Consider the following 26,357-nt stretch of genomic DNA (forward strand, 5'->3'; position numbering starts at 1 on the left):
ACTTGCAAAAAACAGATTCAGTATTCATTAAAATGAACTAAAATAGTGAAATGCAAATTTAGAATATGACACAAACCAGCAATAATCAAAAATCCTTTATGTATTTAATCCCATTTTATTAACCAATGTCTTTGCCGCTGACCTCCAGTTCAACCATACTAAAATTAAAAAATGACTTTAGATAAACTAACATTTGTGCTTCATTGTTTTTTTAATGCTGAAGAGTGTTAAACCTTCTTCTCCTGCATTCTACCGTGCAGACGTGAATTTATTTTTTCCTTCAGCCTGAGGCTTATTCATTTTACTTGTTGGTTTGAAAGGGCTTTTACATTTGCCAAATATATATATATATATATATATATATATATTTAAAAACATACAAGCAAACCCTACCCAAGTTTAAAAAGTAACGCAAAAGTAATGTAATGCATTACTTTTCATAAAAAGTAACTAAGTACTAAGTATTAAGTATTAGTTACTTTTTTCAGGATGTTACGCAATATTGTAATGCATTACTTTTAAAACTAACTTTCCCTAACACTGAGAACAACACAATGTGTTTTCACCCACAAGTTTGTTTTTAACTGCCTTAACCTCTGAACATTTAACATGGGGACTAATTTAAATTTGTAGAATAAAATAAGATAAAATAATGGATAATAAGAGCTACTTACTCCCGACGAAAACAAAAGGCTCTGAATCATACAGATATTTCACATGCTTTTTGTTCCTTTAGATTATGATACCGTTTGTAAACATTTGGCTCAAGTGGTTACTGAGAAAGCCCTTCATGTACGTTTTCTCAGTAATCTGTGTAAATGGACCACATTGAGAGACTGGATTCTTTCCTAAATTCCTGCATGATTTAATGCTGGATTTATATGTGATTCCTTCTTATACAATGTGTGAATATGTTACATTAGTGATGGCATATGACTATCTTTAGACTATCACTCAGAGCTGAACACATTTTCATGTGGCATATTATTTGCCTTCTGTTGGATTGCACCATTCATTTTGATGCTCTTTGCACTTTTCTTATCAAATAGGTTGACATTGTGTAAATGTAATAAATAAATGATAAATTGTATTCTGGCAGTTGGTCAATGGTAAAACTTTCAAGAGAATCAACTCTCACCAATAATATATATGGATTCATTTTGTTTGGGCCTCTTTGTTGTAATTATGGTGTCCTGTGTAAAGCTTGCCACTGCATGTAAAGCATCATTAGAGTGCAGAAGAAAATTTCAGCATATGAGGCATTTGATGAGGCATTTCACTATTGCAACGTTTGTTGACATGACGTACAGCAGAAACGTCTTAAAGGGGTCATCGGATGCTAAGTTCACTTTTTCATGTTGTTTGAACATTAATGTGTGTTGGCAGTGTATGTACAAATCTACCCTATAATGATAAAAATACATGCAGTGGTTTTTAATTAATCTGTAAAAATAATATCCCCTTTTTCAAATCGAGCCATTCTTAGATGCCTGTTGGTGTGGCATCACACCCACAGAGGCCGCTCCCACAATAATTGATTGACATGAGCTCTTACCTTAGACCACCTGTTACAGTCCAGTAACTTTCCATGTTTTGATGCCAGAGCAGGGATGTAAGTTAGACAAGAATATCTCTGATTGAGCGATTGAGGTGTTGTGTTGCTGGATGTAATAATGAACATAGTGGTCGTCATTTACTCCCAACATCTGAGCCGCTGAAGATGCAGTAGATTACATTTGTTTGTGAATGGAATGTGCCTCCTGATCTACATATATCCATCTATGTTCGTGTGAATCATTCATGATCCAGCTTCACTTACAGCAGAAGTGAGTACAAGCGTTTTTTATGAATCTTTGCGATCGCCTTTCCTTATAACGCGGTAGTTAGCAAATTTAGCGGCTAAATGCGGCTAATGTAAACAAGACCGTCTTTCCAAGAGCTCATTTGCATTTAAAGGAACAACCCCGCTGATTTTGGCAAGGTAAAAAGGGTGTTGTTTTACAAAACCATTGAGTATTTTTAATCAAAGTATATTAGAGACTTTTTATTAAGACCCTAAAGAATTATATCAACTTGTGGAAAATAGGCATCCGATGACCCCTTTAAGCGATTTTCCTGAGGAGCCCTGTAATTTTTTGCCATTGGAGTTCATTATAGTGCCACCACTTTTTAATTCTTTAATCTATGTCTTAAAACTTAAAGAAGTGTGTAAAAGAGTTTTAAAATCATACTTTTTCTGAAGAACTTGTTGAAAGGAAGCGACACTTTAATCATTTTCACCATGTTGCAAGCCCACTTAATCCCATTTATAATCAGATTTTTTATGAAAATACAGCATTTTTCCTGAGGAATATACTGTAGACGTAGATGACACAGCAGACACATGCAAACATCTCAGTTATTTTAATCCCTTTAGCTTTTATATGAAGCCTACACCAGTTTTAGAATCTACAAAAATGTAATTAGTAAAACTGATTTTATATTCAGTGGAAAACAGGGTTATAGATACAATATATAGAATGTAACACTGGATTTAAATAATATTTAACTCCACTTAGCTTTGGTTTAAAGGGCAAAAATATGTTTTAAAATCAATTATTTTAACAAATTCATTGTTAAAGGGGTGGTCTAATGGATCTTTTCAAAGGCTTGATTGTGTTTATGGGGTGCAAAGCAACATGTCTTCAAGCTTTTTTGCTCTTCAAACATTTTTTAAATATTTTACCTTTATTTTACACTGCTTTCAGCTAGCATAAAAACGGCCGGTTGATTTCCTGTTTCTGTGAAGGCCCTCCCTCAGAAGTTCACAATGGGCTCTGATTGGTTAGCTGGCCGAGTATGTTCGCATTTTATTATATAGTGTATCAACATTATATATTTTCTGAATATAATTTAATAGAAAGAACATTTTATGAAAAGTACAGCACAAAGACTTGTTGATTGAGTTGACTGAACCCCTGGGGTTTATTTAGAACCTTAGAGAATTTTCCAGAGCATTATGCAAGTTATTTATATGCACATCAGTGAACTTGAGTGCCTCCATTTCATGTTTTTCAACATGCAAGAGAGCAACTCATCAGCAATGACTTGCTAATTGTGTTTATAGAGAATGTGTGCCATTTTTTGAAAGTATCAAGCTGTTGATCAATGACTTTTGGTCTCAAACTGAAATCGTTTAGGAATCAAATCAACACGATTTTTGTATAAAGACAAATTTTGGATTAACATTAATAGACTATGGACAACAGGACCTATTTTGCAATCTACACTCTGATGGAACCAAGAGGCTCCAAATCTTACCGGCATATATATTTTACATGTTTTTTGCTTCTTTATGCTTTGATACTGTTAATGAACATTTGGCTCAGTGTGGTCATTGTTTTGGAGAGAGCCCTTCATGAACCAATGTACATTTTTCTCTGCAATTTATGTCTAAATTATTTATATGGAGCAGCAGGGTTTTATCCTAAGTTCTTGCATGATTTAATTCTGGATTCATATGTGATTTCTTCTTTTATGTGTGGACTCCAAGCTTTTGTGATCTACAGTTCAGCTATGTGTGAGTGTACCACATTAGCTGTAATGTCATATGATAGACATGTGGCCATATGTCAACCTTTGGACTATCACTCAAAACTGACCAAAAATACATGTGGCATATTCATCCTGTTCTGTTGGACCGTACCATTTATTTGTATGTTCATTGGAGTTGTGTTGTTAAGTAGGTTGGCGGTGTGTAAATATCACATTGACAAATTATACTGTGACAACTGGTCAATGGTAAAGCTTTCATGTGAATCAGTGGTTATTAATAACCTAATGGCAATGATTGTTTTATTATTTTATATGTGCCTTACAGCTTTAATTATTGTCTCTTACATAAAACTTATTCTTGCATGTAAAGCATCTTTGGAAAACAGAAGAAAATTTTGGCAGACATGTGTTCCACATTTATTTTCAATAACAAATTGTAGTTTTACTGTGTTTTTCGATGCAATGTGCAGCAGATATGGCTCAAGCGATATCCCAGAGAATGTCTATGTTGTTTTTGCCTTGCTGATGCTGATATTGCCGCCTCTTTTTAATCCCATAGTTTATGTATTAAAACTCAAAGAAATTCGTAAAAGAAGTTTAAAATCATTTGTAAATACCATGAAATAAAGAATTATACTTAGTCCTGTTTGCTATAAGTAATTAACATGCCATATGTTTATGTACAGGTAGACCTAAATTCAGACTGATGAGGCATTTAATGCCAAAATGTGCTCTTTATGCACGTGAAAAGATGAGAGAAAGCTAGTTGGGAGAAGCAGATTAATTTGTCTTTTTCTTTTTTTTTTTCAGTCTAATACCAAGTGCTAAGACCAGTATTACAGATATGACCCCGTTCCTAATATCTACTAAATTGAACACTTATTTGATTTCTGGATAGATAATTTTATATAGCCATTTAATATTAAATAGCAATTACTGGCCCTTTAAACAGGCCTATGTCCTTTTTTTTTCAATATTTATCAATATCAAAAGTTATTTGTCAATAGTTGTTAGCCTAAAATACATTTTATGTAACCTCTTAATACAATTTCAGCATTTTAAGTATTGATAATTTAGCCCACCACATCACAGATTTAGTAGGGTTGTATTGTTTGCATCTTCCATGAAACATAGCTTTCCGTTTATGTGTATAATATGAAATTGATTTTAAATAAGACAGGTTTAAAACTGTGTTCAGTAAAACTTCAGTATATATAGAATGCTGGCCACTTTTTGTGAAATACATACTTGATCAGCTGCTTTACCAGTTTGTTCATTTAGTGTACTTGTTTATTTGAGATATTATTTTATGTCTATTTAAAAGGATAGTTCACCAAAATAATTTACTCACTCAAGCTGTTCTGAACCTGTATGGGTTTCTTCTGTGAAACTTAAAAGAATATATGTGACCCTAGACCACAAAACCACCAGTCATAAGGGTCATTTTTTTTATGTTTAGATTTATTTGAGATTTATACAATCTGAAAGCTATAAGCTAAATAAATAAGGTTTGCACTGATGTATGGTTTGTTAAAATAGGACAATTTGGAATCCTCAAATCTGGAATCTGAGGGTGCAAAGAAATCAAAATATTGAGAAAACTGAGAAAAAGTTGTCCAAATGAAGCTCTTAGCAATGCATATCAGTAACCAAAAATTAAGTTTTGATATATTTACGGTAGGAAATTTACAAAATATCTTCATGAAACATGATCTTTACTTAATATCCCAATGATTTTTGGCAAAAATCCATAATTTTGACCCATACAATGTATTCTTGGCTATTGCTGCAAATATAACCGTGCTACTTATGACCGGTTTTGTGGTCCAGGGTCACATATTTGGAAGAATGCTGGTAACCAAATAGTAGCTGGTCCCCACTGACTATAGAACTCATGAGATGAGATTTTCCAGTGTTTAAAATGTGAAATTGTTTGGCCTTGTTGCTTTTTTCAAGTTAAACATAATGAAAATTGGCAAAGACCATAATTACAATGAACCCCAAGATATTTCAGATGATTTCCCAACTGAAAAAGGATGTTATAAGAACCAAGACTTTCAGCTCTCCACATGCAAACACACAACTTCCAATTGGTTGATCTGATTGTTTGCCTGGAGTTGAGCTCCAAATTTCTTAGATTTTCCACAATGGACACTGAAGTCTAATTAACAGATGATAAATGGATGTATGTAGTGGTTTTAGCATAAACCTATTAACATTGTCTCATGTGCGTTTTTTATTGCAGAATATTATTGATTTGGAGTAATAACCATAACTTGATGGATAACATGTCTTCTCCTTTGAGACTGACTCTTATGGTGCCAAAACAATCTAAAACATATTGGCACCTGTATTTCACTTGTTTTCTTTTCATTTATCTGCTTATATTATCAATTAATATTCGTCTTGTTTTGGTCATTATCATGCAGAAAGCTCTTCATGAACCAATGTACATATTCGTGTGTCATCTGTCTGTAAATGGAGTGTATGGAGTTTCAGGATTTTATCCTAAATTTCTGTCTGATTTAATATTGGATTCATATGTGATCTCCTCTCACATGTGTGCTCTGCAATCCTTTGTTATTTACAGCTCTTTACTATGTGAGTTTACAATATTAACAGTGATGTCTTATGATAGATATGTAGCCATATGTAAACCTTTAGACTATCATTCCAAATTAACTAAAATCACCTGTGTGAAATTAATTCTGTTCTCATGGATTGTCCCCAACTGCTTTTGTGTTACAGCAGCCTTGTTATCAAACCTGAGGCCGTTTTGTAAATATCACATTGACAAATTATATTGTGACAACTGGTCAATTGTAAAACTGTCTTGTGCATCATCTTTTGTTAATAATGTCTATGGATATATTATTTATGTTGTATTTTTATGCTGTGCTGTTATCATCTTTCTGTCCTATGCTAAACTGATCTCTGCATGCAAAGCATCTTTAGAAAACAGAAGGAAATTCTGGCAAACATGTTTGCCACATATGTTATCACTGTTGAATTTCACTTTTGCTTTGCTTTTTGATGCTATGTACAGCAGATATGATTCAAATGACATTCCAGAGGGTCTCCGTAATTTTTTGGCTCTTGAACTGGTGATTGTCCCACCTCTGTTCAATCCTCTGATTTATGGACTAAACATTAGAGCAGTGCGCAGAGTTTTTGCCTCATGCATTTCAGCAAGAGTGAACATTTCAGAAGCTCAAAAAGGCCTAAAATCATAAGAATTACTTGGCGTACTGTAATGAAACAGACATACAAAACATGTTATTTGTTTTAAGAATGAATTGTAACAGAATGTAAGAAGCTGTCAACATTATATGAACATCACGGTATCATAAAATATGCCAGAAAAAATATTGGGAATTTGCTGATACATGTGATATGTGGGCTGAATTATTGTTTGAATTAGAGTTTTTATTTTAAATTATGCTGCCTTCAAGCCCTTCTAGTGCACCCTTCCAGTGCACACTTTTGAATTGTTTTTGCTATGATTTTCACTTTACAAGACATTCATTTAGAAGACTGGAGTCATGTGCTCATGGATTATTAAGAGATTATTTATTCACTTGCTAGCTGGTCAGGCTGGGAGACCAGCTGGGATGACCTGCTAAAACCAGTCTGACAAGCCTAACCAGGCTGGGAGACCAGCTAAAACCAGCTATTTCCAGCTTAAACCTGCTAAGACCAGCCAACCAGTTTAGGTTGGTTTTAGCTTTTTTTTTTATTTATTTATTTTTTCAGCAGGATTGTGTGAAAGCATGGCAGAAAGCTGTGAGGTTTTAAAAGGGTGCTGAGAAAATTATACAAAATTAATATATTAAAGAACTATTAAATGATTGTACCTCTAAAGTTTCTGATTGTCTTCAAAAATGATTTGATGGTATTTTGTTTCCATCTTCGCTCCATGTAGTACCTAATAAAGTGTTCTTAATCGCATTGCTGCTGTCAACTGAGGTTACTGAAACAGCTGTAACTTTGCTGTTCCATAAGCGCCACCTATGGTCAGAGAGAGGACTTACAGAGACTTACTTTACATTCAGCCTGTGGGCAGTTTTTGGCCATGTTAACACAGCAGCAATTATATTTTAGTGCGAACTCACACCTGTAAATTTTCAGGACTCACAACCAGTGTTGAGTTAGTTACTCAAACAATGTAATATATTACTCATTACTAGTTACTACTTTCAGAAGTAATATTATTACTTTACATATTATTTTCTGCCCCACAGAAGTTAACTGTGTATCTTTCACATAAAATCTCCGAAATTTCCTGGCTCTTGAACTGGTGATAGTCCCACCTGTGTTCAATCCTCTGATTTATGGACTAAACATTAGAGCAGTGCGCAGAGTTTTTACCTCATGCATTTCAGCAAGAGTGAAAATTTCAGAAGCTCAAAAAGGCCTAAAATCATAAGAACTACTTGGCGTGCTGTAATGAAACGGACATGCAAACATGTTATAATTTGTTTTATGAATGAATTGTAACAGAATGTAAGAAGCTGTCAACATTATACGAACATCACGTTATCATAAAATATTCCAGAAAGAATATTGGAAATTTGCTGATACATGATATGTGAGCTGAATTATTGTTTGAATTAGAGTTTTTATTCTGAATTATGCTGCCTTCAAGCCCTTCCAGTGCACACAAACTTGGATTCCTGGTATTTGGCCTCCCTCTTTTTATTTGGAAATGCACTTAAAGGAATATTTCACCCAAAAATTAAACTCAGCTGAAGACTTAATCACCCTCAGGCCATTCAAGATGTAGATTATTTTGTGTCTTCGTCAGAACAGATTTACATAAATTTAGCAGTCACTTGTTCCCCAATAGGTCCTCTGCAGTGAATGGGTGCCATGAACTAGAGTCCAAACAGCTGATAAAACATAATAATCTATAAATAATCTACATGATTCCAGTGGATCAATTATTGAAAAGCATGTCTGTAAGAAATAAATCTATCATTAAGTTATTACCTTAACACCATTGTTTCTTGCCAAAATACAAGCCCAAAACCCATTATATCGTTTCCTCCAGTGAAATCTCCATCATTTGTTGTCCTCTCATATTAAAATGTTGTTTAATATGTTTAAAATTGTTTTTTTTTTTTTTGTTTTTTCAGAAAAGATGACTTTTTCACTGTAGAAAGCAACATTAAAGACTGAGAACTCGTACTGTAGCAGGAAGCAATGGATTGAAGGTAAAAAAAAAAAAATCTTTATGATTGATTTGTTTCTTACAAACATGCAGAACTTTCACTTCACAAGACATTCATTTAAAATACGGGAGTCATGTGCTCATGGATTATTAAGAGGATGCATTGTGAACAAGTGATGTAATGCTACATTTCTCTAAATCTCTTCTGCTAAAGAAATAAATGACATCTTAGATGGCTTGAGGATGAGCAAATTTTCACTTTTGGGTAAACTATTCCTTTAAGGTTTTATCAGTGTTTCACTTACTTAGATTATGGTTACTGTAATGTTTTTAGATTTGTGATTTGTCATATGGTTTGTGCCTAAAACTAAGACTCATTAAAAGTGCAGTAGGAGATCTTGGAAAATGCGAATAGACATCCATGAAGTTGGCACCCCATAAAAAGAAATAATCACTGTGCCATTTGTTTGTGCTACATTTGTGCTGAATTGTGCCGCAAAAACGAACATTTGTGCTTTTCAAAAAAACATAATTTTTTTGACCGTGTGACATCACTTTGCACCACGTTTCTCAAATCGTTCCAAACCAGCGCAGTTCGTTTGTGCTCGATTTATGCCGTTTAAAACAAACACTGTATCTATTTTCCTTCCTTAGATAAAACCAAAATATTCTCGGGATCTGTGACATCACTCGCCACCCCAGTTCGTCTAAATCACACAAAACTGGTGTCATTCATTTGTGCTCGATTTGTGCCGGTTTGTGCCGCTGAAATGAACGTAAAATATATTTACCCTTTTTTAGAAATAACAAAAACAATTTGGGGAAGTGACATCACTCTCCACCCCATGCCATCCAAATATCTCCAAACCGGTGCCTTTCGTTTGTGCTCGATTTGTGCCGTTAAAAGAAATCCTGTAACTTTGACCTTTTTACGAACAGTGAAGTTATTCTCCACCCCATGCCGTCCAAATCGATTCCCCACAAATATTCGTCAATATTTTTAAAGGCAAAGTGGCTGTATTTATTTTCTTTTCTTTTCTTTATTAAGTTAATTTATAAGTATGTTTGGAACATTCTATGTTTGTTAAATTCATTTTTTTTTTTTTTTTTGCTGACCAAGCCGCCAGCAACAGACAGTGAGCTGATCATAGTGTAACACTTCCCAGTGTGCATTAATGAATTCACAGAGGGTGGTTGCACATTTAAGGTGGACTTTTATTCTGAAAAACATGAATTGTCTTAGTAGTGGCACTCGTGGTTAGCACGCATTTACTCTCGCTCTCCAACTCTCTCGAGATTCAACATATGTATTAAACAGTACATTTTAACATACATGTATTGTCATGTACTCAACACAAATTGATTTGAACAATATCTCTGCTATATTCTCAATAAACAACATTCGTGTTATCACATGAACTCATGTTACACATGTGCAAACTTATAAATCAACGCATAACACGGTTAATACAACAGATACTTGCTTCACTTACTATTCAAACATTTTGGGAAATATACACACAAACATTACAAACATTAATACACTTAGTCTCACATATTTTCCACCAGCTTACCTGAAAAACATGAATTAATTGTCTTAGTAGTGGCACTCGTGGTTAGCACAAATGTACTCTCGCTCTCGAACTCTCTCGAGATTCAGCGAGAGTGCAGTTCCATGACTCACCACTCTACTCCACGGCCACCTGCTAGCGTAATCTGAGACTGTGATTTTTCCAAGCCCACAATGTCTATTTAACATTAGAAACAGTATGTAGCTTACTACTTTTTCTAATTTTACATTTCTGGAATGCACTACTTTTACCCATTGCGTTACAATAGCCTATGTTCTAGCCTTCTCAAATCAACATGACTTGCCTAAAATAAAATCTGTAGATATAAAACACTTCATGCATTTTATAATATTAATTTAAACATTTAACCTAGATATATGTGCGCTATTAGGCGCACATCAATCTATTGTGCAGAGAGTGGAAACTACAACGCGATGACATGGAGGCGCCAGCAAGATCACTTACAATTTTTTCATTATTATCAGTGGAAACTTAAAACAGGCCTACACCGTCATTTTTGCTTATAAAGGTAAGAGTAACGCATCATTTGGAAACGCAGAGGGTCTACTTTAATTTGTGTGCACTCACAACATCAACAAAACATTCGTTTTTATTAAATTGTTTAAAGTTTTTTTTTAACATGCATATATACAAATACGTACAAATATTTTTCATATGGACCTGGGGCTGACTTGTTATGCCACCAGTTTGTTTAAAATATCTTTGAATGAAATAAAATGAAATGTGTAGATTGACTTGCATAGGCCTATCATAACTAAACAGGTTAAAAAAAAAAAAAAAAAATGCATACCACGCTCATTTGAGTTTTTGTTTGCAAAATATTAGACACGACAAAGGAGAAATGTGCAGACTGGAACTTAAATACATGGGGTAATAAGGGGAACACAGGTGCACAGAATGACTAATCAGATGAAACGAGAACAGGAACATGACCAAATAAGGGCACACAGGAACAGAAACGGGGCAAAAACACAACAAAACAGGCCAATATTCCTGATAGCATGTCTTTTACAACTATTTTTGAACGTACTTAACAATACTTTGGAACATGATCAATCATTCATTTATTACAAAAAAAGTTATTTTCTCTTATTTAAAGTTATTTATTTAAAGCTAGTATTTAAACAGCACAGTTGTTAGCCTAAAAGAAATTATGTGACCTCTCAATACAATTTCAGTATTGGAATTATTGATAATTTAGCCTAGATTTAGTAGGTTTGTTTTGTTTGTGTCTTCCATGAAACATGACTTTCCGTTTATGTTTATAATTGTAACGCGGTCAGTGACTGATCCGGAGACGTGGGATCCATGTGCGACAACTTTATTGGACAAAATCGAAGTACAACAGGCAGAGTTAAATCCACAGCAGACAGGGGCAACACAGGTAATCCACAGAGTAAACGATAGTCCAGGCGAAAGGTCGGGGCAGGCAGCAATGAATCAAACACGATAAACAAACAGTCCGGTAGGCAACAGGTAGGCAAACACAAGAAAAACGCTCAAGATTGAATAGTCAGACTAACCAAAACTTCGCAAAGAGTCCCGCCAACCTGGCGGTCTATAAATGGCCGACAAGGGGAAGTGAACCCGGGGGGGAGCCGGGACCGGAAGTGGAGATCCCAGGTACGGGGTTGTGGGAGATGTAGTGACTTAAAAGTAGGGTTGGGTACCGAAACCCGGTGCCAATACGGCACCGGTACCCATGTGACCGGTATGTACCGGACCGAATCAGAACGCGAATTTCGGTGCCACTTAAATGCCTGAACTGTCGATTGAAATATTTGTCTTCTGGTGCTATGACATGGATGTAGAAGCATTGATTCATCAACATGCATGATCGCTAGTTAAATTTAAATACTGCATTCATGGGGTGTCAGAATGATCAGAACATTTTTTTACTGAATGAGAAAACTCGGGAAAGTCGGAAAGCTTTGATGATAGAAATCCAAGACATCTTTGTAGTTACTGTCCATTTTCACATTTCGAATTAAAAGCACAAATCGTCTGGAAATGCATCCGAGAAGCGCGTGAATGCTGCAACTATCGTTACACTTGCTCTGACTGCAGCAGGTGGTTTGCCGTTAGCTTAGCGAGCTACATTAAACGCGTCGAACTTAAAATGCCAAAAACTAAACATTCTAAAGTGTGGCTATATTTCACGAGAAATTATTCAGACACTGCGACGTGCAGCAAATGTTTTACAGCAGTTGCGTGTGAAGGGGAAAACGCGTCAAACCTCATGAAACATTTGATGGTATGTGGAATAAAGTTGAAAGCAGAGGGATGCACCGTGTTTGACAGTTTGCACATCAGCTGGAGAGGTGTCGTATTTTGCCAGAGACGGCAAATATGTGATGCGATCTAGGAAAACCCAACACATGGTGAAATTTTACCTTTTTTTAGGTTTTAACACCATATGAAAGCTGCGTTCAGGCCCCTTTCCAAAACTTTTATTTTTTACATAACCTACGTTATGGCTATCTTAGGTTGGCTGATAGCGATGATTTTCAGGAATGGGATTTTGAGAAAAACGGCTTTAAAGTGAGACGGCTTTCACTTTCACTTTACGGGTTTAACGAGAGCTGTCTGTCAAGTTAGGAGCGCTACTGCATCATTAGACAAACAGACTAACGTTTGTTTTCCGTTGATCACCCATTTTATGTTTAGTAAATAATGCAGCCTACTTTGTAGTAAAAGCGAGCGCAGCGCAACTGTTCGCGCACTGTGATAAAACAGACTGTCATCGGACTCCTCTTTAGTAACTTCATCATCCGATCCTTCATCTCTGGATGTGAAATAGCCCGCAACATCATTTAGGGCACTGACATCACCAAAACTGAGAAGACTGAGACGAGTAAGATCGGTTACGTGAGCAGCTGCAATACTTTAGACGGCGTTGTTGTGCTCCGCCATCTCACGATATTAAAGTAAGTAAGTAAGTAAGTAAATAAATAAATAAATTTGCTTGCCGTACTTTACACAGGACTGGTGGAGAATGTGAACTGATACGCCTTTACTAAATATGTTATGCGGTTTATTTTGATAGGTTAACTGTTTGGGAAAGCACCTCCGCAGCGCGTTCTTAACATAGGAGAAAGACAGTCATTTCTGCTTGCTGCAATAAATTGCAATAGATATTTTCAGAGATGATAGACAAGATGTTATAGAATAATAATTTAATGAAAAACGAATTTCCTGAAAACGTCCCACCGCTACATCCGACGGGTTTTCCCAGATCTCATCACATATAGTCATATTTCTGCAAAAGAATTTCTGAAATTTTAAGCTGTTAAATTATTGTAGTTTGGTTAGGTGGCTTAGGTTTTATTGTTGTTGCGTTTTGCATTGACTTAATAATGTATAGTACTACTTCTTTTTTTTTTTTTTTTCTTTTTTTACTTTTAATACATTGTTCAATTTAAAGAACTTTTTTGTCCAATAAAAATATATTTTTGTGTCATCCACCACTTTGTGGCTTTTTTCAAAGTATCGGTTCAGGCACCGTTTTGGCACCAGTACCGTTTTAAAAGTATCGATTTGGCACCGGTATCGAAAAAACCCCAAACGATACCTAACCCTACTTAAAAGTCCGGTGATGGTTCCCGCTGACGGTGGTCGGAGGGAGCCACAGAGACCGCGTTTGTGACAATAATATATGTACTCAAATAAAATAAAACTGTGTACATTAAAACTTCAGTATATATAGCATTATATATAGCATGGTGGCCACTTTTTTGTGAAATGCAAACCTGATCAATTACTTTACCAGTTTGATCATTTACTTTACGTGTTTATTTTATGTTTACTTAAAGGGATAGTTCATCCAAAAAATACAAATTCAATGAGGGTAAGGTCATGAAAAGAGATTTTACAATGTGGAAATTACAAAATTTAGTTTGTTGCCATTTTTCAAGTTAAACATAATGTTTGTAAAGCTTGCAAAGACTATCATTATAATGAATCCCAAGATATTTCAGATGATTTCCCGACTGAAAAAGGATGTTATAAGAACCAAGACTTTCAGCTCTCCACATGTAGACACACAACTTCCAATTGGTTGATCTGATTGTTTGCCTGAAGTTGAACTCCAACTTTCCAAGATTTTCCACAGCCAGCAATGGACACTGAAGTCTAATTAACAGATGATAAATGGATGTATATACAGTAGTAATTTTAGCATTAACCTATTAATATCGCCTCATGTGCATGTTTTATTGCAAAATATTATTGATTTGGAGGAATAAATATAACTTGATGGATAACATGTCTTCTCCTTTGAGACTGACTCTTATGGTGCCAAAACAATCTGAAACATATTGGCATCTATATTTCACTTGTTTTCTTTTCATTTATCTGCTTATATTATCAATTAATATTCGTCTTGTTATGGTCATTATCATGCAGAAAGCTCTTCATGAACCGATGTACATATTCCTGTGTCATCTGTCTGTAAATGGAGTGTATGGAGCTTCAGGATTTTATCCTAAATTTCTGTCTGATTTAATATTGGATTCATATGTGATCTCCTCTCACATGTGTGCTCTGCAATCCATTGTTATTTACAGCTCTTTACTGTGTGAGTTTACAATATTAACAGTGATGTCTTATGATAGATATGTAGCCATATGTAAACCTTTAGACTATCATTCCAAATTAACTAAAATCACCTGTGTGAAATTAATTCTGTTCTCATGGATTGTCCCCAACTGCTTTTGTGTTACAGCAGCCTTGTTATCAAACCTGAGGCCGTTTTGTAAATATCACATTGACAAATTATATTGTGACAACTGGTCAATTGTAAAACTGTCTTGTGCATCATCTTTTATTAATAATGTCTTTGGATATATTATTTATGTTGTATTTTTATGCTGTGCTATTATCATCTTTCTGTCCTATGCTAAACTGATCACTGCATGCAAAGCATCTTTAGAAAACAGAAGGAAATTCTGGCAAACATGTTTACCACATATGTTATCACTGTTGAATTTCACTTTTGCTTTGCTTTTTGATGTTATGTACAGCAGATATGGTTCAAATGACATTCCAGAGGGTCTCCGTAATTTTTTGGCTCTTGAACTGGTGATAGTCCCACCTCTGTTCAATCCTCTGATTTATGGACTAAACATTAGAGCAGTGCGCAGAGTTTTTGCCTCATGCATTTCAGCAAGAGTGAAAATTTTAGAAGCTCAAAAAGGCCTAAAATCATAAGAATTACTTGGCGTGCTGTAATGAAACAGACATGCAAACATGTTATAATTTGTTTTATGAATGAATTGTAACAATGTAAGAAGCTGTCAACATTATATGAACATCACGTTATCATAAAATATTCCAGAAAGAATATTGGGAATTTGCTGATACATGATATGTGAGCTGAATTACTGTTTGAATTAGAGTTTTTATTCTGAATTATGCTGCCTTCAAGCCCTTCCAGTGCACACAAACTTGGATTCCTGGTATTTGGCCTCCCTCTTTTTATTTGGAAATGCACTTAAAGAAATATTTCACCCAAAAATTTAACTCAGCTGAAGACTTAATCACCCTCAGGCCATTCCGGATGTAGATTATTGTGTTTCTTCGTCAGAACAGATTTACATAAATTTAGCAGTCACTTGTTCACCAATAGGTCCTCTGCAGTGATTGGGTGTCGTGAACGTGTCCAAACAGCTGATAAAAACATAATAATCTATAAATAATCTACATGATTCCAGTGGATCAATTAATGTCTTGTGAAGTGAAAAGCTGCATGCTTGTAAGAAATAAATCCATCAAGTTTTTACCTTCGCACAATTGTTTCTTGCCAAAATACAAGTCCAAAATCCATTATAACATTTCCTTCAGTGAAAACTCCATCATTTGTTGTCCTCTCATATGAAAATGCACCAGGATATTTGTTTAGTTTTTATTTTTTTTTTATTTATTTTTTTTTTTTTTTATTCGTACTTAATACTTTGGAAAATGATCAATCATTCATTACAAAAAAAGCTATTTTCTCTTATTTAAAGTTTTATCAAACAGCACAGTTGTTAGCCTAAAATAAATGATGTGACCTCTCAATGCAATTTCAGTATTGGAAGTATTGATAATTTAGCCTAGATTTAGTAGGTTTGTTTTGTTTGTGTCTTCCATGAAACATAGCTTTCCGTTTATGTGTATAATATATGTAATCAGATAAAATAAGACTGTGTTCATTAAAACTTCAGTATATATAGCATGGTGGCCACTTTTTTGTGAAAAGCAAACCTGATCATTTACTTTATTAATCTTTAAAGGGATAGTTCATACAAAAAAATACAAATTCTGTCACCATTTACTGACTCTCAAGTTGTTCTGAACCTGTATAAGTTTCTTTCTTCTGTGAAACATAAAAGAAGATGTTTTGAAGAATGCTGGTAACCAAACAGTTGTTGGTCCCCATTGAAATAAACCAACAAACAAACAAACAAAAAAACTATGAAAGTCAATGGGGGTAAGGTCATGTAAAGAGATTTTACAATGTGGAAGTTACAAAATGAAGTTTGTTGCTATTTTTCAAGTTAAACATAATGTTTGCAAAGCTTGCAAAGACTATCATTATAATGAATCCCAAGATATTTCAGATGATTTCCCAACTGAAAAAGGATGTTATAAGAACCAAGACTTTCAGCTCTCCACATGCAAACATAACTTCCAGTTGGTTGATCTGATTGTTTGCCTGAAGTTGAGCTCCAACTTTCCAAGATTTTCCACAGCCAGCAATGGACATTGAAGTCTAATTAACAGATGATAAATGGATGTATATACAGTAGTAATTTTAGCATTAACCTATTAATATCGCCTCATGTGCGTTTTTTATTGCAAAATATTATTGATTTGGAGGAATAACCATAACTTCATGGATAACATGTCTTCTCCTTTGAGACTGACTCTTATGGTGCCAAAACAGTCTGAAACATATTGGCACTTATATTTCACTTGTTTTCTTTTCATTTATCTGCTTATATTATCAATTAATATTCGTCTTGTTATGGTCATTATCATGCAGAAAGCTCTTCGTGAACCGATGTACATATTTTTGTGTCATCTGTCTGTAAATGGAGTGTATGGAGCTTCAGGATTTTATCCTAAATTTCTGTCTGATTTAATATTGAATTCATATGTGATCTCCTCTCACATGTGTGCTCTGCAGTCCTTTGTTATTTACAGCTCTTTACTATGTGAGTTTACAATATTAACAGTAATGTCTTATGATAGATATGTAGCCATATGTAAACCTTTAGACTATCATTCCAAATTGACTAAATACACCTGTGTGAAATTAATTCTGTTTTCATGGATGGTCCCCAACTTCTCTGTGATTCCAGCAGCCCTGTTATCAAACCTGAGGCCGTTTTGTAAATATCACATTGACAAATTATATTGTGACAACTGGTCAATTGTAAAACTGTCTTGTGCATCATCTTTTGTTAATAATGTCTATGGATATATTGTTGCTGTTATATTTTGTTGCTGTGCTGTTATCATCATTGTGTCCTATGCTAAACTGATCTCTGCATGCAAAGCATCTTTAGAAAACAGAAGGAAATTCTGGCAAACATGTTTGCCACATATATTATCACTGATGAATTTCACTTTTGCTTTGCTTTTTGATGTTATGTACAGCAGATATGGTTCAAATGACATTCCAGAGAGTCTCCGAAATTTCCTGGCTCTTGAACTGGTGATAGTCCCACCTGTGTTCAATCCTCTGATTTATGGACTAAACATTAGAGCAGTGCGCAGAGTTTTTGCCTCATGCATTTCAGCAAGAGTGAACATTTCAGAAGCTCAAAAAGGCCTAAAATCATAAGAATTACTTGGCGTACTGTAATGAAACAGACATACAAAACATGTTATTTGTTTTAAGAATGAATTGTAACAGAATGTAAGAAGCTGTCAACATTATATGAACATCACGGTATCATAAAATATGCCAGAAAAAATATTGGGAATTTGCTGATACATGTGATATGTGGGCTGAATTATTGTTTGAATTAGAGTTTTTATTTTAAATTATGCTGCCTTCAAGCCCTTCTAGTGCACCCTTCCAGTGCACACTTTTGAATTGTTTTTGCTATGATTTTCACTTTACAAGACATTCATTTAGAAGACTGGAGTCATGTGCTCATGGATTATTAAGAGATTATTTATTCACTTGCTAGCTGGTCAGGCTGGGAGACCAGCTGGGATGACCTGCTAAAACCAGTCTGACAAGCCTAACCAGGCTGGGAGACCAGCTAAAACCAGCTATTTCCAGCTTAAACCTGCTAAGACCAGCCAACCAGTTTAGGTTGGTTTTAGCTTTTTTTTTATTTATTTATTTTTTTCAGCAGGATTGTGTGAAAGCATGGCAGAAAGCTGTGAGGTTTTAAAAGGGTGCTGAGAAAATTATACAAAATTAATATATTAAAGAACTATTAAATGATTGTACCTCTAAAGTTTCTGATTGTCTTCAAAAATGATTTGATGGTATTTTGTTTCCATCTTCGCTCCATGTAGTACCTAATAAAGTGTTCTTAATCGCATTGCTGCTGTCAACTGAGGTTACTGAAACAGCTGTAACTTTGCTGTTCCATAAGCGCCACCTATGGTCAGAGAGAGGACTTACAGAGACTTACTTTACATTCAGCCTGTGGGCAGTTTTTGGCCATGTTAACACAGCAGCAATTATATTTTAGTGCGAACTCACACCTGTAAATTTTCAGGACTCACAACCAGTGTTGAGTTAGTTACTCAAACAATGTAATATATTACTCATTACTAGTTACTACTTTCAGAAGTAATATTATTACTTTACATATTATTTTCTGCCCCACAGAAGTTAACTGTGTATCTTTCACATAAAATTCCACATGCTGATCAGAGGGATGTGGGTGGGATGTAATGCCAGAGTAAAGTAAAGCCACAATTTACACAGCAGTGTTCAGATCATCTTTTTTCCTGACAAAATCAATATAATGCTATATTTCTATCTGCTGAATGTAAGCTTTTCCATATTCCAAGCTTGCCTACTGCACTGGGGACATCACATGCATGTGCGAGTTGTGAAAATTATGAAAATAAATCTAGGAATTGACAAATTGAAAAAACAACAAGGACCAGGAATGAATATTTGAAGGTAAATAATACTAATCTGAGAAAAACAGATAATCTAAGGCACTTGTGTTGTAAAAAGCCTTTAATTAACTGGGCTAAACCATTAAAACAGTAAAAAGTGTAGATCTACATGTTTTGGCTTCACAGCCTTCTTCAGGAGGAAGGAATCTAGGAATTATTTGATTGTTAGATTTTAATTCAGCGAGGTTGAGGAATCAAAATTAACTAAGCAACTAAGCTGTTTTATGGATAATTGTAATATTATTACTAAAATCTTATTAGTACTTAGATACACTACTAGTTACTGCAAAAAGTAATCTTATTACAGTAACTAAATTACTAGTAACTACTAGCCAACACTGCTCACAACCACATTCTTGGAGCACACGCGCTGTCATTTCCCCATAACAATTGATCTTAGAGTTTAAGAACGTTTTCTAGAGTCACTTCAGTAATTTTCGTTATTATTTCATGTGCGTTTCCCAAACATGAACTTAACACAATCGCACATAGTCGTTCTTTAAGTGCTACTTAGGAGGTATCCATTTGTCAAATGCTGAAATGTCATTTGGCTTGTAATTGTAGTACACGTTTATTTATTGAAATGTTAACCTAATGCTGTGTGCGTTCCAGACAGCTTGTCTCTCGCGAAGTCTTGATTTGCCACGGTGATCATTTTTGAGCGTTTTCTCCCTGTTGACCTTTTGTTATCGTTTGGACTGTCTCCTCGTGTTTGATCATAGCCGCCTGCCCCGACCCTTCTGCCTGTTTAACGGACTCTGTTTCTAGCCGCCTGCCCCGACCCTTCTGCCTGTTTAACGGACTCTGTTTCTAGCTGCCTGCCCCGACCTTCTAGCCTGATTACGGACTCTGACACTAGCCGCCTGCCCCGACCTACCCGCCTGTCCCCGGATTTGCGATTACTGCTGCTTGTTGTTTGTTTGTACGTCTGTCAATAAACAGCCTGCAAATGGATCCTCACGCCTCTGAGTCATCGTTACAATATATATATAATAAAGTGTACAATAAAGTACAATCAAAAGCTGTAATTATAATCACAGTGGGCAAATACTCTCATTCGATGGTGTCTGGCACTTTGGAGAGGTGTTCTCTTCACGGATGAATCCCGGTTTTCACTGTACAGGGCAGATGGCAGACAGCGTGTATGGCGTCGTGTGGGTGAGCGGTTTGCTGATGTCAACATTGTGGATCGAGTGGCCCATGGTGGCGGTGGGGTTATGGTATGGGCAGGCTCATTAACACAGATTTCTGAACAATATTTTAAAGAAATAGGCCTTTTTTGTACATAGAAAAAGTCCTAGATTTTTTAGTTCAGCTCATGAAAAATGGGGGCAAAAACAAAAGTGTTGCGTTTATAATTTTGGTCAGTGTAAATAAAAAACTTGCTGAAATGATTTATGTGTCAGTACTTTTTTAACATTTCCAGCATGTGATAAGAAATTTGCATACCGTTACATCCCTACGCTAGAAAACAAATAAATAAATAAATAAAAAAAGGAAAAAACTACATTCATTGCCATATTTTTTTAATGACTGAAATTCATTCTTTTTCCTTTTTTTGTAATTTTTAATTGAAATATATAGTAGTTTCAATGTTTTTTTTTTTTTTTTTTTTTTTTAAATACTGTATCATATTAAAGAGAGATAGAGACATTTCAAAATATAACTTAAGTGTGTAACCACTGGAACATTAACATAACCTAAACATATTTTGATTATATTTGTCAGCTGAGCTTCATCTATAGTTCATACAAAAAAAAAAAAAAAAAAAAAAATTTTTAAATTTACTCTGTTTGTTGTTTCTTTTTTCTGAACTATTCCTTTAAAGAAAAAAAAAATGCTTCAGTGCTCACTGAATTTCCCCCAGGGCATATTTAGCAGAACAGAGAACTTAAACCGAGCAAAAACGTTATTTATAAGCAGGTCAGTGGTTCATAGTGCTCATGAATGTGAGCATGCAAGATCACAAAAAGGCAATGCAATGGTAATGTTTTATTGGTGTTAATGCTCATTATATTTTAAAAGCATGTATGTCATATTTTCAAATTGAAGATGTCAGTGCTTATTAGTTACTTGTTGTTGTTAAATACACAATGGATATGACAAATTTTACAACCTACACTCTGATGGAACCATACAACGCTAAATTGTTCAGGTATATTTATTTCACATGCTTTTTGTTCCTCTATGTTATGATACTGTTTGTGAACATTTGGCTCACTGTAGTCATTGTGTTAGAAAAAGCCCTTCATGAACCAATGTACATTTTTCTGTGTAATCTGTGTTTAAATGATATTTATGGAACAGCAGCATTTTATCCTAAATTCTTGCATGATTTATTATTGAATTCATATGTAATTCCATCTTACATGTGTGCATTCCAGGCTTTTGTTGTTTATACTTATGTAATGTGTGAATATTCTACATTAGCAGTGATGGCTTATGACAGACATGTGGCTATATGTCGACCTTTAGACTATCACTCAAAGATGAACAAATTTTCATGCAGCATATTACTTGGCTTATGTTGGGTCGTACCATTTCTTAATATGTTCATTGCAGTTTTCCTGTCAACTAGGTTGGTACCATGTAGAAATCGTATTGAAAAATTGTATTGTGACAACTGGTCAATAGTAAAACTCTCATGTGAGTCAACTGTCATTAATAATATTTACGGATTTATTTTTATTTCATTGTATTTTGGGCTTGTGCTTGTAATTATGATGTCCTATATAAAACTTATCATGGCATGTAAAGCATCATTAGAATGCAGAAGGAAATTTTGGCAGACATGTGTGCCTCATTTACTTTCGTTGATAAATCTGACTGTTGCAATACTTTTTGATACCATCTATAACAGATTCGGATCAAGTGATTTCAATGTAAACCTGCGTAATTTTTTGGCGTTAGAGATGATTGTAGTGCCACCTCTTTTTAATCCTGTAATCTATGGCTTAAAACTAACAGAAGTTCGCAAAAGAATCCTAAAACTATGCATGAATGGCAAAATATGAAACATGTTGTGTATATACTTTTAGGAAAAAAGGAAAAAATTGTGAATGTCACCTGTGCTTAATGTAAAGACAGAAGTCAAAGAAAATATAAGTCAAGGGGAACCCATGCCTTTATCTTCTCATTATGCTGGAAGCCTATTTAATACTTTGCTAGAGAAATAATATATACTGAGCTTTTACTGTAACAAAATACACCTTGACAAGATGATCAGGACTTGTATCACCCTGAGGGAGCTTTATTATTTACATTTTTTTATTATCATTATTATTATTTTATTTAATAATGGCTTTCAATTATACTGTAATGTTGAATAACTATAATTAATGGGTAAAATTTAGGGAAAATGCATTTAATGGAGACATCAGTAACATTACTGGTGTCAGTGGTACTGGTCTTTAATAATAACAGGCTACTGAAATGGCAAGGAAATGGTAATGTTATTAGTACACACTGTTGTTTAAAATCATGTTTGTCATAATTAAAAAAAAAAAGGGTAGAAGTTTTGGTCACATGTGACCCTTGTCAATGCCAAGCTTTTGGATTTTTTTTTTTCTGTCATCTACACACCTCATTTGGATTGGATTTGACTTTCTGACTATTCTCAGGCTGAGTAAAATATATCATGGCCATAGGCACATTATGCAAGTGGCTCGCATTCTTTTTTTAGAAGACCATGGGTCTGCTCAGCTGTTTTCCATCCCGGCCCTTCTACTTCTAGATATGAGGCCTTGGTGACATTCACTATGGGAGTAGTTTGGGTCGACACAAATTGTGAGAATGGTGACGTATATTCCCTTGTCAGAAATATGATCTCATATTCAATAAACAAATTCCTTGGTGAGCTGAACTTGTTTGTTTTCTTGTTCATAATATGACGCACCACATGTGTTGTTCAGATCACAGATCTTGTGCTGTTTTTTAATGCCACTCTGCACATAAAAGTGCAGCTTTGTGTAGTCCAGTTTAAACCAATGGTTCATAGTGCTTCTACTTCATGAATGTGAGTGTTCAAGATCACAGCTCAAGGCAATGCAATGGTAATGTTTGATTTGTGTTAATGCTAACATGTGTGCCATAGTTTTAAGTTGAGGAAAAGATGTCAGTGCATATCAGTTACTTGAGATGCAGTTGTTGGTTTTATATGACTCATTTTAAAAAGCATGTTGCATATGGACAAATGTGATCTTAAAATACATGATGGATAATATGATAAATTTTACAACCTACACTCTGATGGAACCACACAACACTAAAACATACAGGTATATTTATTTCACATGCTTTTTGTTCCTCTATGTTATGATACTGTTTGTGAACATTTGGCTCACTGTAGTCATTGTGTTAGAAAAAGCCCTTTATGAACCAATGTACATTTTTCTGTGTAATCTGTGCTTAAATGACATTTATGGAACAGCAGCATTTTATCCTAAATTCTTGAATGATTTAATATTGAATTCATATGTAATTCCATCTTACATGTGTGCATTCCAGGCTTTTGTTGTTTATACTTATGTAATGTGTGAATATTGTACCTTAGCAGTGATGGCTTATGATAGACATGTGGCTATATGTCGACCTTTAGACTATCACTCAAAGATGAACAAATTTTCATGCAGCATATTACTTGGCTTATGTTGGGTCGTACCATTTCTTACTATGTTCATTGCAGTTTTCCTGTCAACTAGGTTGGTACCATGTAGAAATCATATTGAAAAATTGTATTGTGACAACTGGTCAATAGTAAAACTCTCATGTGAGTCAACTGTCATTAATAATATTTATGGATTTATTTTTATTTCATTGTATTTTGGGCTTGTGATTGCAATTATGGTGTCCTATATAAAACTTGTCATGGCATGTAAAGCATCATTAGAGTGCAGAAGGAAATTTTGGCAGACATGTGTGCCTCATTTACTTTCATTGATAAATCTGACTGTTGCAATACTTTTTGATAACATCTATAACAGATATGGATCAAGTGATTTTCCCATAAATCTGCGTAATTTTTTGGCTTTAGAGATGATTGTAGTGCCACCTCTTTTCAATCCTGTAATCTATGGCTTAAAACTAACAGAAGTTCGCAAAAGAATCCTAAACTTATGCATGATTTGTACTAAAAAAGTATGAAGTATACTGTGTATATGCTGTAGTGTATTCTGTTAGGAAAAAATGGAAAACTGTGAACTGTCATCTGTGCTTTATGTAAAGACACAAGTCAAGAAAGATATAAGTCATGGGAAAATCATGCAGACTGCAACAACATTAAAATATCAATTTGTATATAAATGTTGTATATTCAGTAATTTAAGTTATTTTTTCTATGGAGTAGTAAACTGGTTTTAACAAAAGCATTTAGATTTGATACTTTAGGTGGACTTTTCATAATAAAATATATGTACCTTTACACATAATGTCAGAATCTCCTGTGTCAATTTTATAGTTTTGTATATAATGTTTATATATAATGTTATTTATATATAATCACAAAATTATTTTTGGGTGAACTATTCTTCTTAATTGTCCATTGTTTGTGTTTAGGAATTCTTATGTTATTATTACCTTATGCTCTGTGTATATGTGTGTTTTATGTATTTAGTCGAATTATTCATATTTTGCTATGTATTTTGTTCCTCTGTGTTATGATACTGTTAATGAACATTTGATTTATTGTTTTCATAAACCAATGTACATTTTTCTCTGTAAGCTGTGTGTAAATTTTATTTATAGAAAACAAGGATTTTATCCTTAATTCATACATGATTTAATGCTGGATTAATTATACATTGACTTATCAATGTTAAAGCTCTCATATGGATCAGTTGCCACCAATTACATTTATATATATATATATATATATATTATGTCTTAAAATATAGTCCTTGTGATTGTAATTAGTATGTCTTATATAAACTGTAGAAGGAAATTTTGGCAGACATGTGTGCCTCATGTAACTGATGGATTTCTCTGTTGCAACACTTTTTGATTTGTTTCCAATCAAATAATTTTAAACCCAGGACTCTGGGAAAGTTTTTAGTCCAATGATCCAGTAAGCTAATGCATTCAAACAAGTTTGTGAAATACAAACTGAAAACATCATACTTTGTATGGCCAGATGAAACATCTCGGCTACGTATGGTTACCCTCATTCCCTGATTGAGGGAAGTTCCAACATTAGAGGTCACACTTGGGAGCCCAGACACATCTGACATCATTGAGAAAAGGCCAATGAAGTTGGCAAGAAAATTTCAATAGTCATCTCCTGGACATCCACGCAGAAATAGACCAGTGTGGCATTTGCTCACTCGTCTTTTTGAGTTGAGTAATCTAATGGAATCTTGAAGTGAGTTCCTCCTCTAAATTTTGCTACGTAAGGGGGTGTTTGAGTGATGGTAGGGTAGTCCAGGGTTGAGTGTCCCCTCACTACCAGTGGGCATGGTAAGCCTATGGCATTATAGGCCATTAGGATCGCATCCACAATCCAGTGGGAGATCCTTTGTTTGGAGACAGCATTCCCCTTCTGCTGACCTCTGAAGCAGATAAAGAGCTGTTCAAACATTCTGAAACTCTGTGTGCATTTCAAATAGATGCGTAGGACTCACACCAGGCACAACAGAGATAGGTCAGGGTCCCTCCTCCTGCGGGAGGGTAGCTTGCAAGGTTACCACCTGACCTCTGTAAGGATGGGCCTTGGGCTCGAATGGATCCCTCTGTAAGCCAGGCTCACACTACAGGATTTTAATCCAATTTTGCCCCGAATTTCCGCTCCCTAGAATCAGAACAAAAATCTGGTCGACCACCTCGATCGGTCCTGATGTTCGGCATGGATTATCTGGTAATGTGAGATGTTCACAGATTGAATCTTGCACCTCCTGATCTGCTCTCACACAAACCGGGGCCGCCCTGCTCATATC

The 26,357-nt window shown here is 34.8% G+C and overlaps 6 protein-coding genes across 6 annotated transcripts; all 6 read left to right on the plus strand.

Annotated features, from left to right (window-relative positions):
* The first annotated feature begins 3,237 nt into the window (after window positions 1–3,237).
* LOC127152300 (olfactory receptor 5AC1-like) lies at window positions 3,238–4,161 on the plus strand. Its single transcript, XM_051092881.1, has one exon. The coding sequence runs from the start codon at window positions 3,238–3,240 to the stop codon at window positions 4,159–4,161; it is 924 nt and encodes a 307-aa protein (XP_050948838.1).
* A 1,652-nt stretch (window positions 4,162–5,813) lies between these two features.
* LOC127152849 (olfactory receptor 5M3-like) lies at window positions 5,814–6,767 on the plus strand. The gene has a single exon (XM_051093707.1). The coding sequence runs from the start codon at window positions 5,814–5,816 to the stop codon at window positions 6,765–6,767; it is 954 nt and encodes a 317-aa protein (XP_050949664.1).
* Window positions 6,768–14,550: 7,783 nt separating this feature from the next.
* On the plus strand, window positions 14,551–15,978 carry LOC127152850 (olfactory receptor 49-like). The gene is made up of 2 exons (XM_051093708.1): window positions 14,551–15,454; window positions 15,947–15,978. Exons 1-2 carry the CDS (start codon window positions 14,551–14,553, stop codon window positions 15,976–15,978), a joined length of 936 nt encoding a protein of 311 aa, XP_050949665.1.
* Window positions 15,979–17,170: 1,192 nt separating this feature from the next.
* On the plus strand, window positions 17,171–18,124 carry LOC127152851 (olfactory receptor 49-like). The gene has a single exon (XM_051093709.1). The coding sequence runs from the start codon at window positions 17,171–17,173 to the stop codon at window positions 18,122–18,124; it is 954 nt and encodes a 317-aa protein (XP_050949666.1).
* A 3,400-nt stretch (window positions 18,125–21,524) lies between these two features.
* Window positions 21,525–22,445, plus strand: LOC127152852 (olfactory receptor 52D1-like). The gene has a single exon (XM_051093710.1). The coding sequence runs from the start codon at window positions 21,525–21,527 to the stop codon at window positions 22,443–22,445; it is 921 nt and encodes a 306-aa protein (XP_050949667.1).
* A 1,198-nt stretch (window positions 22,446–23,643) lies between these two features.
* LOC127152853 (olfactory receptor 52E8-like) lies at window positions 23,644–24,573 on the plus strand. Its single transcript, XM_051093711.1, has one exon. It carries the CDS (start codon window positions 23,644–23,646, stop codon window positions 24,571–24,573), a length of 930 nt encoding a protein of 309 aa, XP_050949668.1.
* Window positions 24,574–26,357: the final 1,784 nt, after the last annotated feature.

The sequence above is a fragment of the Labeo rohita genome, chromosome 21 (genome assembly GCF_022985175.1).
Source record: "Labeo rohita strain BAU-BD-2019 chromosome 21, IGBB_LRoh.1.0, whole genome shotgun sequence".
Taxonomy (NCBI): domain Eukaryota; kingdom Metazoa; phylum Chordata; class Actinopteri; order Cypriniformes; family Cyprinidae; genus Labeo; species Labeo rohita.

Coding starts and splice junctions, on each gene's coding strand:
- LOC127152852 (XM_051093710.1), top strand. CDS start 21,525: ATGGATATGACAAATTTTACAACCTACACTCTGATGGAACCATACAAC.
- LOC127152853 (XM_051093711.1), top strand. CDS start 23,644: ATGGATAATATGATAAATTTTACAACCTACACTCTGATGGAACCACAC.
- LOC127152850 (XM_051093708.1), top strand. CDS start 14,551: ATGGATAACATGTCTTCTCCTTTGAGACTGACTCTTATGGTGCCAAAA. Junction 15,455..15,946: donor CAGAGTTTTTGCCTCATGCA/TTTCAGCAAGAG, acceptor GATTGGGTGTCG/TGAACGTGTCCAAACAGCTG.
- LOC127152300 (XM_051092881.1), top strand. CDS start 3,238: ATGGACAACAGGACCTATTTTGCAATCTACACTCTGATGGAACCAAGA.
- LOC127152849 (XM_051093707.1), top strand. CDS start 5,814: ATGGATAACATGTCTTCTCCTTTGAGACTGACTCTTATGGTGCCAAAA.
- LOC127152851 (XM_051093709.1), top strand. CDS start 17,171: ATGGATAACATGTCTTCTCCTTTGAGACTGACTCTTATGGTGCCAAAA.